Source organism: Lissotriton vulgaris, chromosome 1_1, assembly GCF_964263255.1.
Source record: "Lissotriton vulgaris chromosome 1_1, aLisVul1.2, whole genome shotgun sequence".
NCBI lineage: Eukaryota > Metazoa > Chordata > Amphibia > Caudata > Salamandridae > Lissotriton > Lissotriton vulgaris.
In genome coordinates, this window is record NC_141685.1 from 1,352,073,902 (window position 1) to 1,352,090,139 (window position 16,238).

At 41.6% G+C, this 16,238-nt stretch overlaps 1 protein-coding gene across 1 annotated transcript; it reads right to left on the reverse strand.

The window, feature by feature from the left end:
* Positions 1–3,855: 3,855 nt before the first annotated feature.
* Positions 3,856–15,912, reverse strand: DDIT3 (DNA damage inducible transcript 3). Its single transcript, XM_086966641.1, has 4 exons — positions 15,769–15,912; positions 10,946–10,991; positions 8,577–8,746; positions 3,856–5,724 (listed from the first exon to the last, which is right to left on the reverse strand). Exons 3-4 carry the CDS (start codon positions 8,718–8,720, stop codon positions 5,242–5,244), a joined length of 627 nt encoding a protein of 208 aa, XP_086822767.1. The 5' UTR covers positions 8,721–8,746; positions 10,946–10,991; positions 15,769–15,912; the 3' UTR covers positions 3,856–5,241.
* Positions 15,913–16,238: the final 326 nt, after the last annotated feature.

A 16,238-nucleotide genomic window follows, 5' to 3' on the forward strand; every position in this document is an offset into this window, starting at 1 on the left:
CCTAGTTTTAAAAAAAATCCCCAATGTGGGTAGCTCTAGATTTTGGGCCCAGGCTCAGCCAACATCTAGGCAAACCTGCACATTTTTTAAAACTAGGCAACCAGGAGAGTCCATTGCTTGTGTGGCTCTCACTAGGTAATTTAACCCAGAAGCCCTTGCAAAGGTCAAATTTTGGTAAGAAACACACATTTTCTGTGACTGAAAGACGTGGAATCTGTGGGTAGCCACAGGTTTCCTACTATCATGAGTTCTGACGCATCTCCTGATAACGGTTTCCCACTTGAGTGGGTGGCCGAAGAGAAAATGGCACAAAAAGCACTAAATCACTATGTTGAGAGATAAGCAATATGTGAAGGTACTGTATTTGGGGCCGTGCTGTGGTACCATTCATGCAAACCTACTAACCACAGTCTTTTTTAAAAAGACAACCAAGGTAGTCCGAGGACGGGTGCTTTCCTTCTGTGGATCCCACAAGGCTTTCTTACCCACAATGCCCTGCAAACATCAAAGTCTGACTGAAATCACATTTTCCTTCCACTTCTGGGATGGAAACTTTTGGAATTTGCAGGAATCGATAAAATTCCTACCACGCTGCATTACCCCACTTGTGCTGATAAAAAAGCTGCCCCTCGTGTGGCTGGGCCTAGGGTCTGCTACAGGAACAGGCCAAACCAAGGTCAATGGGAGCCCTCACCGGGGAACTAACTCCCACTGACCTTGGTTTGATCAGTGTGTCACGGGCACTAGGCCTAGCCACACAAGTGAGGTACCATTTTTATTGAGAGACTTTGGGGAATGCCAAGTGGAAGGACTTTTGTAGCTCCCTGCAGATTCCAGAACGGTCCTCCACAGAAATGTGAGGAAAATGTGTTTTTTAGGTTTGAGATTTGCAAGGGATTCTGGGTCACAAACCCTGGTGAGAGCCATACAAATCAGCCCACCCTGGAAACACCTAGGTGTCTAGTTTTAAAAAATGTACAGGTTGGCTAGGTTTCCCAAGGTGCCAGCTGAGCTAGGTTCTAAATATAACCTACAGCTACTCACATCCCAAAAAAAGGGTCCATTATTGGTGGAAAAATGTGATGGGCCAAAACACAACATAAGCATATTTCCTGTCGCAGGCCCTAAGGCTTACCCACACATGTGAGAAAGCATCTTAGACTTGGGGGAATGCCGGGTGGAAGGAAGTTGGTGGCTTCCCCCAGATTCCAGATCTTTCCATCACAGAAATATGAGGAACATTTGTTTTTTTAAAGTCAAAGTTGGAGTTTTGCAAAAGATTCTAGGTAAAAGAAAAACCTCTTGAGACACACTTTACCCCACCATGGTTAGCCCTAGGTGTCTAGCTTTAAAAAATGCACAGGTTTGCTAGGTTTCCCCTAGGTGCTGGCTGAGGTAGGGTCCATAATCTAGAGCTATCACAATGGAAAAAAGGGTAAGTTTTCAGTGAGAAAATGTGATGTGCTCATGTTGTGTTTTGGCCCATTTCCTGTTGAAGGCACCATCCTACCCACACAGGTGAGGTACCATATTTATCAGAAGAACTGATGAGCACAGAGTAATAGAACACTTGTTATTACCTATTGAATTTTGCTGCATTTGTGCCTTTCAAATGTAAGCCAGTGCATAAGAATTAGACATTGTGAAAGATCCTTTAAATCATACGCCAGTATAGGTACCCACAAATTCAGAGATGTACAAAGACCGTTGCTTCTAAACACCATATCTTGTGCTGATATCAGAAATAAATAGGCTTCCTTGATGCCCATTTTTCATTCTGCCTATATCACTATATGAATTGGTGTATACTCAATGAAAATCCATTGTACAGTGCAGCTTAAATTGTTGGCTCTAGGTACCTTGGGTTCTTGCAAAACCTACTATATATATATATATATACATATATATATACACACATATATATATATACATATACATACATACACACACACGCCTCCAGAACGGTCTAGAGGACGTAATGGTATATAGCTTTTGTAAATTGATCATAGTGACAAAAAGTTAGATGAAAATATCACAAATTGACTTTTTTCCTACTAATTTCCAATATTAATTTATGTCAACATTTATTTTCTTTGGTAAATCCTTGAGGGAAGTACACATATGGCCACTTGCTGAATTTGGAATTTTGACTTTGTTCTTCTCTATAGATACCTATAGCTCTCCTGAATCACCCATGGTTTTCATACTGGTTTCAACCACACATTGGAAGTAGGTTGAGAGCACACAAATATAGGAAAAAAGGGCTACGTCTTTGAAACGTGACAAACAAAATTCGTTTTTCGATTCAGCGCTGCATGTTCCTGGAAGATGGTAACTTTAGTACAACAATACGTTCATTGGTGCCATGGGGGTGGGGAGACAAACACTCCTATGGAGCACTTTTTTGCTATTTTTCTCCAAAAACTCAAATTGTAGCTATAGTTTGTCTATTTTCTTAGTCCCGTCCACAGAAATGCACAAACCCTGGGTACCTATAGAATCCCCAGGATGTTGGAAAAAAGGATGCAAACTTGGCATGGATAGCTTATGTGGGGAAAAATATAGCCTTACGTGCAAAGTACTCCAAATAGCCAAAAAAAGGCTCCGCACTGGTGGGAAAAAGGCTGAGCAGCTAAGGGATAAAAAAAAGTTTGTAGCAGCCTGAAATATAACACAGGGGAAGGGGCTGATGCCTTGACAAATAGCCATCAAAAAAGTGTTGGCAGAAGGAGTGTCTCATAAAGGAGTTAAAGAAAGTTTTACTACGTGGCATGTAAATGTTCCTCTTCCGTAAGAGGAGACAGAAGAAAAGATGTTCGACATAATATGAAACATTGAGGAAACTGTTTGGTGGACTTACTGCTGTCAAGATGGTATCAGAGTGTAACCGAACAGTACATATATAGGAGTTGTATCGGTTTTCCAGTTTGACTTTAAAGCCAAACTATTCATGCATTGTACGATTTCACTCATTTGGTGTCATAATGGTCATGAGACTCCTGGTCCGTGTCCCAAGGTGACAGACTTAGTCAGTACCCTTCCTTCTCTTTGCCAGATTTTAAGAGTATCCCTTCAAAACATTGCGTTCCTGTTTTAACGCCTCTGGACACTTGTACAAAGAGTGCAGAAATAGTAGCACATGCACCGTATGAGGAGCTTGCACTCTCCAGAAATGCTTTCAACCATCTCCCACAATCCATTACGATTGCTCGTTAGAGGTGCTTCAGTTGAGAGTGAAAGCTGAAATATACTTAGTTACATGTATCTCGCTACCCTATGTTATTGATAAAGTGACTGACTATAGTAATACACTTAGCACTAACTTGAAAAGCGCATTACATTTACCAGAAAGGAACTGCACAATTAAGCTTCCTACTGAAAAGTCCGTCTGATAAATCCACCACCGCCCTTTCAAGAACAATAGATTCCAGATGCCAAGATTAACACGGATGTGTAGATCATTGATCTTTGCAATTACACTTACATAGCACGCTTCCTTATCCCACTGAGACACTGGAACACATTATTGGATGGGTAGCACACTACACCATGAGGAGTGCTTAGATGGAAGAGTGTTATACTTACAATCAGACCTATGTAAGAAATGTGTCGTGAGTGACAACTGCATCTCGATCCTGTCTTAGTAGTGATGAAGCACGGATATGATCGTTTTGGAATGTTTAGATTACTGACTGCTACGACTTGCTCTGCAGGTCCTCTATGAAACATTTGGCAATTACCAAGCCTGCAACCCATATCATGTGCTGATAATTAAGAAATCCAGTGTGCATTTATTTTACGTACGAGGTCATCGCTGGCTTGACACCTTAAATAATGTAACTCTTGGACTTAATAGAAAGCATTGGTAGATATTTTTAATTTGAATATCAAATATAAATAACTGACACAATAAGTCAAAGTACATACAAACATGCGAAAGAATATGAAAAGTTAAATACTAAAAACGTCATAGTAAACACCACTAGGGTCAAGGAAAACCGCAGTAAACAAGTGTTTGTTCGCCCACTTTCATTGGGCAAACACTGTACATTAGCGCAGAAAAAAAAACAGGGCAAGTGAGGTTTCCCACTGTAATGATTTAACATCTCAGACCGCAGTTGCCAGCCCCCACAATGTACAAGATGTACGTTTACTAGTTTAGGCCCTTATAACGTAATACTTATTAAATTTCGTGGATACCAGGTGAATAATTTGGTCACTCTTTTGAAACGTCACTTCAACCAGTCTAAAAGTTAAACTCGCGGTGATGCAACTCTCCTTCCTGTTCATTTGTTCAACATCAGTGAGACGGTTAAGTCCCAGACGGCTCAGTTCAACACGAGATACCGTGTAACTGTCCTGTCGATAGGGAACGAGCGATTGCAAGCATGGCGTGTGATGACATTCTTGCAAGCATGGCCTCTCCGGGGGGAATGCTGCTGAAGGCATGCATCTCCTCAGAGCATTGCTTCATTTTTTGAAAGGGCACATGTGACGCCGACTCTTGCACATCTCACAAAGATGCAATACAAATCAGCATCTGCCGCCAGACAAAGGGATCCGAGAATGTGTATTCATATGATGACTTTCACATAGTTTGTCTATTACCACGTTAGATTGATTAGGCCTGATTACTGAGGTATCAAAATAAACCGAACCTAAAAAGGGAAAGAAAAACTGCACTTCACAGCATATCCGTTTTTATTTAAAGACCCATATCTTGGATTTACCCCGTGAAAAGTCTCCAAAATCCTGCACTCAAAGGGGGTTGCAGTTATGCAAACGGTTATGGCTATTAAACTCCATAGTAATCATTTTATTGGCCTTAGTGTGGATGAACGGCTTAATCGAGCTGCTAGGAATCGAACATGTAACCATTGTATCAAACACAGATTATTGTAGAGGATGCATTAGTCCTCCAAGCCATCAGACCTGTACCCAACCATAAAGGGTAGTTAACATGGCCTGCCCATTCTGAAACAAACAGCACTAACCTGGGGAGTACTTTAAAAAAAAAAAAATTGTAGCGTCCATCATTCATGGTTCCGCACACCAAGAATACATACTGTCAGAATCCCCCTCGAACTGAATATTATTTCAAAAGTTACACATACCTTGACCACAAATATTTTAACCAAGTAAACAAAAAATGCTGCCCTAACAAAATCCATGTAAAACAAGACCGATTTACATATTTAGAGTTCACATTGTCCTTCATCTTTTTTCTTTACTACTTTCTCTTTATTCCTTTTTCAGATTTACCATTCTGTCAATTAGGGCTTTCCTTGTCTTCTCAACTTCTGCGCTCAATCGCTCAATCTCCACTTTCAGGCGTTCATTCTCTGCTAAGAGTTCAGACACTTTCTTGTCTCCTTCTTGCTCTTTCTCTTTCAGTCTTTTTCCTCCTCTCGGTTGTCCACCACGCTTCCTCTTCACTCCACTAGGAGAACTAGTAGACTCTTCATCCTCTGTGTGATTAATGCTGCCAGAATCGGACTCTGGGACAACAGGCACCTGCTCGTCACTTCCCGGACTGTCTAAAGTTGCACAAAAACTCGGTTCACGGTCCTGGATCAGAAACTCAAGGAGGCTGTCCGAGAAATCACCTTCCAAACCCAAACTCTGACACGGTTCATTGTCGAAATCTGCAGGGCAGCATGTCGTCACAGGCTCAGAGTTCCACAGCAATGAAGCATCAAGTGGGTCCCATACCTTCAACTCATTCTGGATGGATGACAAAACACAAGTAAAACATAGATCACAAAACACCCAGCCCCATTTCAGTAGTAACATGAAAGAAAAAAAACCTTTGGTTGGTAGTTTCCTAGTGGGCAGTAACAGGCAAGATTGAGAAGCCAAAGGGTGGCCAACTATTCAGCATTCACCCTTGTTCAATGCATAGAACAAGACTCGTTTTGAGGCCTCGATCAGGACTTTGTAGACCACATTGAACACAACTAAATTTGCATGTCTTGGCACAATCCAAATGCTATAAAGCTCTGATTGGAAAGAACTCACTGTCCCACATACATCTCCGACAAAACAAGAATACAGGAGTACAAGGTTTACTGATATTTGGGCCAATCAGCTATCGACTGAGGTAGACACTGAAGCATGGAAACAATTCCTGCTGAAGCTGATGGTGTGGCTGAGTACACTATTACCTCTGAACTGCTGTGTTTGGTATCAATGTTTTCCTTTTACATGAATGTCAGTCAGCTTTGTTGGCTTGGAATTGAGACTTTTTTCATGTTACTGATCTCCTAAGACTTGGTCTGTTGTCTCACTCTTTGGGGTCTGAGGGTTTAATCACTAACCAGGTTCCGTAATTAGTTCAAGGTCGCCCTGGCAAGGGATCATTGCAAAATGTGCGTCCACGTGGGACCCTTGAAACAAACTTCTCAAAATCCTCCTGTGACCAGACTGTTGGTAAATAGCTTTCTATTAAACATTTGAAAAATGTAGCCAACTATGAAATTATGTACAAATGTATAATCTTAAAAGTCCAGTTTGCTGTTCTTTATTGGTCTGAGAAGACCTCGTGCACTTTGTAAATGCTTCATTTTTTTACATTTCTAGTTGTATTTATCCATACTCCTTTTGAAATCATTGTATTATTTATCCAGGTATTTCAGGTTCAGTGGAAAAATGAAGTATCAAATAGTATATTTCTATTTAGGAAACAGATAACTGAACTCACGTGGGTGCTGGTTGAATGTTAACACTAAAAGCAGCCTTACATAGTACTAGACAATTTAAGAACAAGCATTATAGCACGCTTACATGTGCAGCTATTTGAATAAAAGGTCGTATCTTGCCTATATTCAATTCCCTATGCTGTCAATATGCACAGCTATTGCCCTGGAGCACATGACCAATATTAATTCTAAATACCTACTTGCTGTATATTTCCACTTTTACAAAAGACTACAAACATGTCAACATTGTGTTTGTCTACATTTATGAATAAAAATCACTTAAATGTATACGTGGAAGCCGTAATCGAAGCAGTCTTGAATGTACAGTTCTTTTAAAGTTACTGCACAATAACTTCATTAAGTAGAAGTCTTTACACAATGTCTACATTTTTTCTGGCAGTGGTTTGTGTATATTGAGTATTTTATTTTACCAATCCGATGTAGATGTTAACTCCAATATATTAACTGTGAGGATGCATTGATAAATTAGTAATTGTTTCAAACTAGTACCCCTATTCTGCACACAGCTGTACTCCATAAAACCGTCCTTGGTAGTAGTACGTTATTCCAAGATCTTCACACTAGATCTTGTAATATCACCAGAGCTGGAAATCCCACCCTCCCCACCCACATGTCTCAATATGGGTTTTACTGGTAACATTAACTATAAAAAATCCTGGGCCATTGTACAGTTAGGAGGGAAGGGTTCAACCAAACCACTTGGCGCAAGTCTCAGTTTTGCCTCCATCAAACATGTAGGAAAGTATTTTCGTTCTCACAAGTAAACTTTCAAAGCCCAGGAGTTGCACTCATTTTTCAAAAGACTAGTGACAGTGCCAACGTGGGTGTGGAGCTACAGACAGTCCTGCATGGCTGTAACTGTTACAAGTCTGTTCCGATTGGTCACACTTGCCTTGGAAGAATAAGACAACACGTTCAGCAACAGACAACAGATTCAGTCCACAATAAAACTGTTTAATGGAACCTGCTGACAAGTGAATTCAGAATTCTGCTTTACTAAGAATTGAAGTATTGTGTTAATTTTGCTGTCATAACCACTTCCACAGCAACAGTGCCTGCTGCCACACTACTGATGCTTCATATTGCTTTAGGTAATAGTTGTATTACCCAGGTGGCGGAAATCATTTCATCACGTCAGGATTCACACCTGTGATATAGAAGTCACAGGTATTTAAGTAACCACTACACTGTCCGACTCTCCTCTGTACAGCTTAGCAAGTCAAAAACTCAGGAGAGGCTGGCTGACTAATTGAGAGGTTTTCGTTGCATATAATGATTCTGGAAAAAGTAGACATTCTCCACTGACTTTATAACTGTTACTTGTAGCAGCTTATCTTTGTTGGAGTTTTAGGAACAGACTCAGTGATATGTCTTATGGCCATGTGCCACATACATCTACAAGAGTTGAACTATGATGCATCATTTGGCTCACATTAGATCCATTAATATACATAGAGTACACAAAACAAAATAAAATCTCAAATGCAGATGCAATTTGTGGCGTGGAGTGCCTGTCTGTGCCACTCTGTGCGTTCACTGTTTGTCTAAAGTGCCTTTGTGTACCTGAAAATGAAGTCACTCACTTGCTTGGTCAATGCTTGTTCTAATAGCGTTTGATCCTGGAATGTGCCCGTTTCTAAATATTTCACCAGGAAGGGGACCAAGGCACGAGGATTCGAACATATCTGCAAGAATCACACAGACGGTGTGGACTGCAGGTCTAGAACTCGGTTGAATAGTATTGCTTTACAGCATATGGCTGTAATGTCCGAATAAATGCAGTACACTGGGGGTGATGTGCGTGTGACCCTCAACCAAAGGCTAGTGAGATAAGTGGCAACACCCTCAAGGCCTCACCTGTTGTGTTCCCACAGGCTGACTGCCCTTGACATCTGAGAGCAGTACATCGTGGAGGTCCTCATACCAGGCCTCCAGCTCCCAGCCGGACAGTGTGCCGGGTGCTGGAGCACAGGAGGAAAGCGGCAGGGACTCTGCCGTCATTTCTGGGCCTCTGCCAGGCGGGCTCGCTGAAAAAAAACATTGTTGCAATCACTAAACACTTTACGAACACTTTCTACGCATGCATTCTTTAGATATGGGTTTGTAGTTTGTACTAGAAGGTTTTGAATAAGAAAGCACCTCACTAATTTAAAAGCGGGTTTCGAGTCTATATGTGGTATTTGCACTGAGGTGCTGAAGCCCAACCGCATCAGCCCTAGGTCAGGCAGCAATTGCTAGAACAATTTTGTACCTACGGAGAACATTCCTTCATTTCAGCAGTGTGTCCACTGCACTGCTCAAGCCCTGCATGTCATGACTGAACCGCCCCATCTCCCCTCTAACCCAATAACTTTCATTGGGTCATCAAGGTTAGGTTATAAAGTTATGTTGGTATCTCTTCTGTTTCTAATGTCCCCTTGGCACTAAGTGGAGCTAATGTGATAGGCTGAGCCACGACAAAGAATGCTCTCACAGGAGATAGGGATATGTGAGCCTCAACACATCTGTGTTTTGGATGTGTCAAATAAATTGTGATGTATGTGTTTTTTTCTACACTTGCTACATTTTACACGGGTAGACAGACCCGTTAACTCATTCCATGTTCTGCCAGACTCCTGTACTGCCAAAGTTGGTGGTGGGTTAAGAGAGCAGAGGTTCTGCACAACAAGGGGTTAGCCTATGACCCATCAGCAACCAGCGTCTGTGCTCAGTGATTAGGGGTGCATGTTGAGCCAGAGGCCTTGTCGTTGGGGTGTGGCAAAGTCATATCTGACATATGTGGTGCTGTGTTGACTGTGGATCTCAAAGTAAGGCATCGGATTTTCTCTCTGGTAGTTAAATTAAAGCCACCGAATTCCTAGTCAGGCTTTAACCCACTCCTCACTAAACCAGTGTTGGGGGCTGGCTACAGGTCAGGTACTCATACTGTCCTTTGTATGACCATGGGCCATGCCTCCTAGTGCTGCTCAGTTTGTAGTACAATAACTGGACTGCTATGGTGGGAGGTGGTCGTTTGGTTGCACTGTGACCCCTGGCAGAGGTAGCTACACATGGAAATGACAGTTAACTAAAAACACCACACAAAGGATGGAACTGAAAGTGTTTTATTGCTGGATTTTCGAAATCGGTTTCATTTAACAGGCTAAATTGAGTGTTGGAAAGTACTTTGGACACCGTGGGGGATATGTACAAGGAAGTGGAGGAGAGAGACTTAAGCCTTCCTGGCTTAACACCTCTCTCCTCTACTTCTGAAACGCAAGGCTGTACCATATTTACAAGAATGTGGTGCAGCCTTGTGTTTCCCCCTGCGATTGAAGGCAGTCACCCTTGCAGAGTGCAAGGGTGTCTGCGTGCAGGGGAGGATTGGTCATGTGTAGGAAGGTGTCCCTTCCTGCACAAACAATCCTAGAAATGTCATTCTACCACTTTCATGAGTGCTGCTTCATGCAGCACACATGAAAGTAACAAAATGGCTTTTTTAAGTTAGCTTATGTACAGGAACTGACAACTGACATAAAAAATGACATTTTGCTTTTTCCATGTGTGCTGCACACATGGAAAAAGCAAAAACGAGGAAAAATAATGTATTTCTCCTCGTTTCGCGTTTTTACCTGGTCTTAATTTTGGCAATGCCTCCTATATACGCCACCCTTGTACATAGGGGGCAGCATTAAAATGAATGTGTTTTGGTGAAACGCCGACCCCAGCACCCATTGTCCACCCCTCTCATGCGAACCATAGCGTTATGTACAAAGCAGCGTTAAGCTACGTAAGTGGCTTGACTCTGCATTGTACATAAGGCGCAGGCCTCATCGCCACCACCACGTCACTATTGGTGACGTTGTGGTGGTGTTAGGGGCTTGTACATATGCCCCAGTGTCTCTTTGGGTCAGGAGCTAAGCCTGTAAAATCTATGGCTGGGTTAGACTAATACTTCTTTGAAGGCAGGTTTGTGTACTATAAATACCACAATCCACATAAGTGCAACATAATACGAACCATTTAAACATGGCCATAAACCAATTAAGAGGACTAGTGCAAGGAAGTCGCGTGTAGAGTACTGATGTGCAAAGCCCTGCAGAGTTTTCTTAAGCTAGCAGTTGCTAGTCACAATGTGGTCAGATAATCTCGTCACAAAAGGCCAGACAACTCAGGACTAAACAGGCAGCTCATTCGCTGCTGCTGGTATCAACTGAATGAGATTGTGGAGCAAGTATTATTTTTACCTGATCAGGTGTGGTGATGAATGAAGATAGTCTTTCTCTTCCAACACTGAGAAAGAAAAAAGGAAGACAATTAAAACCTTATGAATGACAAACATACTAATCTAGTCTACTCAACGACGAAACAAGAAACTACCGTTCTAATCCTGGTTGACCCATTTGGCCTCATATGTGATCCTGGCAAAATAACTCATCAGCTTTATGCCCTGTTTTTTCTTACCTGCCAAAATTGTGATGGGAGCCTGATGTGCTCTGTAACAAACTGCTTCCTCTTTCTTTGCAGGTATAAAAAAACATGCCCCATTAGTACTTAACCCTCGTAAGTGAACACTAAAAATCCAGACCTGGCTGGAAAGCATCCTTATAAGTCACTGGGGCAACAGGGTGGTGATAGGGTATTTATTTTGCAACTTTAATTTTACAGCTTGATAAAATTATCGATTTGTTGGTCTTAAAAGCTTGCAAATAAATTATGTTAAGCTGATTAAAAAGAATTGATTGGTTACTTTCTATGGCTATATGTGCTTTATATTCGGATTGGCTAACCAACAACACGTAGCCTGAACTTCAATAAGGAGCTACTAGATATCTTGTATGCGTTTGAGCTGTACCGACTGTAGTCATCAGTGCTTTCAGAATAGGAGGAAGAACTGAAACGGGAGCAGAAGGAAGGAGTTTTCAATCCAATATGCGCATCGTAAATCTTGAGAGAACTATCCTAGTCTACTGCAGTTTGATTTCTGTTCAAGGATGGGTTTATCTTACAATATTTGGGGTGACTAGCCTTGGTACAGCTAGGCTCCTCTGGTTGTGAAGGGATTGAATTAATTATTGAGATAGTCTTTGGGGTAAAAACTCGACTTAAAGCACTTTAAACTTTTAATGTTATTTCTATTGTGTGGATTTAGTTTATTTGTAGGCTAACATATGATGGCCACTTATGGTCTGATAACCTATTTATTATAGCGATGGTGATTGGGTAGAACTTTACTTAAGCATGTTGATCTTCTCTTTTAACTATGTTGATCTATGAGTGGTATTAGTATACATGTGGATTCATGTAGGATGTTTGCTGCTAACTCATCCACTGCGTTTTCAAATCCAAGATCGGCGTATCTCCTGACAGTGCTATAACCAGGGCTTTAAGTAGGCCAGGTTCTACCGGAGCTCATCACGGACAGTTCTAAAAAGCAGGTGCTGAGACAGGTCCCTATGGGGCTCTCTATTTTTGCCCTCAGCATCACGATGAAAAAAAATTCTCATTTCTGAAGCAGTACCACTCTTCACTGGCTTTGAGGTAACTTCCCAAAGAGAAGTTTTCTAGTTCTTTCAGTCTCATTTCAAAACTGAAGCCTTTTCAATGTTCTATATAACGAAGCCATAGTTGTTGCTCATTTATATCTTAGGCAATAAAACCACTGACAAAGCCCATAATGCTGACATTTTGTAGGTGTATTTTTACTTGGCGTATTATATATATCTGGATGCACTGACAAAAGCAGCAAAATACTACTCGGGTAGGAACTATGCTAAGCATAGATGTTTAGCTTAGGTGTTTAAGCCAAGCCCCTTGGAGAGAACCCCCCGCCCCCCTACCCTCAGTTTTTACGTCCCACTTAAAACCCTGCCTATAACAGATACATTCCTAACAGGGTTGGAAGAATAAAGTAGAGGAGAAATCTCTACGTTTCGATTTAAAGCCCACGTTTAACAAGTCTGGACTTTGTTTCAATAACTCGTACCAGCGTTTTATCGTCCATTTGAAAAACCTGATTATAAAACCTGCCGGCGGAGTATTCTAGTAAAAATAAGTTGTATAGGAGTTAAGACCGCAGTTAGGGAATACGTTACAATAACATTCATTTTCCTTTACCAAGCATAACTCAAGAGTGGCCCAATTCATTTTGCTATATGGAGCAGCTACCGTCCCCAGCACTGGCCTCTTATCCCCGAGCCACCACCCTTCCTCCAGATGCCACTGGCACAACTCCAGCCGCTCCGCCCGCATCATGACATTCCCAGCTGGCGTCTATCAGCTGAAATTCACCACAGATTGAGATGGCGCCCACAAGGAAATCACGAGGCGCGCCTCATAGGCCTTCAGTAGGAAGAGACGCTTTACTTTTATTAGGGAAAATAATGGAGTTCGACGATGGTAGCAAAATATAAACGGACAATCTTACCTACAACTTTAATCTTAGTCATTTAAAATGTTTTAGCTTTTGGCCAGATGTTACACAACGTACTGTTCGCATTCAACCTTCCCTAGACAATGTACTTTGCGTTGTCCACAATGAAAAAACCTTTTCGGTGCTTGAAGTGATTTTTTTTCACTAATGCAATTGTGCCCCTTTTAAGGAGTACATCACGAGTCCTCCATTGAAGAAATAACAGTAATGCTACACGCGTTCGTGTTTGGTTTCAAGGAGAAGCAGTGGCCGTCTCCCTATAAAGCCAGGGCAGCAATACAGTGCAAACGGGAGACAATTACACCGGAGGAAAGGGAAGCAAGAATACGATCGACACTGCTCTGCTCAAGGAGCGGTTATCAGTGGGAATATGTTTAACATTTCTGAAATGCCAGGCTCATACCCGGTCCAACATTCCTCAGGGCAGTAGGGGAGGAGTGGGTTAGTCCATGAAGTATTGTTCTCATTCTCATTATATTCTACACAACTGCCTCTAAATAACGACCGAAATACTAACTAACTACACCCCACTTTTTCCCACAGCCAAATGTTTTTTGTCCATTAAGATGTGGAACTGAAATCTAAGAACCTATTTAGGTATGAACATTCACTAAAGAGTATGGAATGTAAAGAGCGGTCAGAGCTGTAGGGAAACCGATTAAAAAATAAATGCATTGAAAAACAGAACAAAGTCACCGCTACGCGGTTGAACCCCGTTCAAACTACGTACATTTATCCTCGGAGGATGCGAGTACTCTAAATGGCAGTATTTGCAGAGAAAAGTAGGCAAGTCTAAATGAGCAATTGATCATTAAAATTCAGGATTGGATACCGGAAAGAATTGAGTGATATAAATGTAGATCAATTGAATGACGATACATAGAAATTAAATCCTACCACCACAGGTCACGTAACCACCATTCTGAAACCCTACAATAAATAATTATTATTTGATAGTATTTTTCTTTTCCATTAAATAAGTTTAATAGCCACTAATATTATACACACCATTTTCTAAGTAGGTTACAATGTAGCTTTGTCCGTACGGTTTTTGCTGGGCGCAATATCTGCATTTGTTTCAATTAGCATGAAAGGAAATAAATTGGTTTCCATCTGTATGTATTCAAAAAACCAACAAAAATGCAAGCTTCACAAATGACATTGGTTGCCAAATACTATTTGCCAGTATGACTGGGTTCACATTTCTAGCAACAATTCTGTTTTCAGATGCAAGCACATTCTGTACAAAATCTGCCTCGGTTTAGATGAAGGATCAGAGCAGAAACCAACATTATGTGCGTAGAAACAAACATTTCTGGATGAATGAGCGACTCGTGTCCAAAACAAAAAGGTGCACCTGATTACCGGTAATCCAATACTATAAAGGTGTCTGACCTTCCAGATCATGAACATAAGGTGACGAATCTGAATAATTGATCTTAACTTACAGGTTTGGATCTTATGCAGCCCAGCAGTGAAACCTGCTCCGGGATAACATAGCTGCAGTGCAAACAAAATACTCAAACCCAACCAGATCATTGATTTGACTCAACTGGTACTTCTCAACACCTTGAATAAAAGGATTTAAAAAAACGTCTACATAGAGTTGCTATAAGCAGGCCTCAATCTCACGAAAGTTTTAAGGATACGGCCTTATTTCGTTTTGGAACAAAGAACTGGAGTCAAAGCCTCCTGAAGCACCCACAAATGGCAATGAGGAACAGGCTTGGATTGGTTTCAGAAAAACAACGATCACCAACCCACTATAAGCTCAGATCATACAAATCACATAAGTACCATCAAATGAAAGGAGATTTAAAGCTGTCTTGTAAGAAGAGACAGCCCAAGGAACGTGATTCCGAACAACCATGCTCAGCGAACGTTGAAAAGATTTAGAAAAAGGCAAACCTGTTCTTTGAATAAAAGTTAAACCAAGATATCTCGGTGGTGAGAGTACTGCACGCCACGTGCCTCTTTTTACCACACCATGCCACATTAATGAAATGTCTGAAACGCCAACTCGGTTTCAAAATGGTCTAACCCAACTCCCCCACTCCAGTGCGTTATATATTGACTCCATAATGTATATGGTGTACATTCACTCCCCTCCCCCTTTTTTTATAGTGCGTTGATGCAGCACGAGCAATGTGGGGCTTGAAAAACAAAATGCAAATACCAAACTTTAGCACATATGCGATCTCATAACCTGCTTAAAAAGAAAGGAAAATGACTAAACGTATTTGGCCCCTAACAATAACCATAAACCATAATAAGGAATGCAAAGAAAAAAAGAAAAAGACTATACAGGTAGAGGGAACGACAAGTAGATCTAAATCTAGGGGAATAAATGTAGCCCAACCCAGGGGAATGGAAAGAATACGAAAAAAGGTAGGGTAATGAATGGTTTATGTCAGGAAGAGGACGAAGTGTCAACTGGGCTCACGCAGGTCCCTTCAGGCCAGTGGACAACCACATAGCCTACGTTTATACGACCAGGCTCTAGTCGCAGGAGACAGGTATGTGGCCCTCCCCCAACACTCGGACAGGTCCCAAAAGAAATACCAAGTATATGATCAGACCCTGCCCACATGGGAAGGTCACAGTACCCCAACCCCGCATCATCGTGCATCCTCTGACCTTTCTCTTTCTAGACACAGCCTTGTGACACTGGTAGAAACGGTGGACGCGGCGGGGGTCCGAGCGGGTTGCTGTACTAGGCTGGGCGAGGGGTCGCGAGCTCATGATAACCATCGTTTTTCGTCTTCAGCTGTAGACTGAAGGGGCAAGAGCAGACAAGCCGGTCTTTATATCACCTCGGTGAGGGGGCGGACTAAATAAAGCACCACCAGAGTAAAAGGACGCTTATGCCCACGCCCCGGTGACGTAACTACAGCCTCACGCACACAAACAGGATAGCCATTTTGTAACGGCATCGATTCTGAGAAAGGAAACAGCCAATAAAACATCTGTTGAAAATTACCGAAATTGCATTAATATATAAAAATTATTAAATTATTATTTTTTCATATGTATTATACTCCGAATTTACAAGTATTCCTATTTTATAATTTAAGTCACGGTACAACAGTGACTCTTTGTCACCTTTT

Excerpts from the sequence above, each read along its gene's own strand:
- DDIT3 (XM_086966641.1), bottom strand. The coding sequence starts at position 8,720 with ATGACGGCAGAGTCCCTGCCGCTTTCCTCCTGTGCTCCAGCACCCGGC. Across the intron at positions 5,725-8,576 it reads AGCCTGTGGGAACACAACAG|AATGAGTTGAAGGTATGGGA; the intron begins GTGAGGCCTTGA and ends TCATCCATCCAG.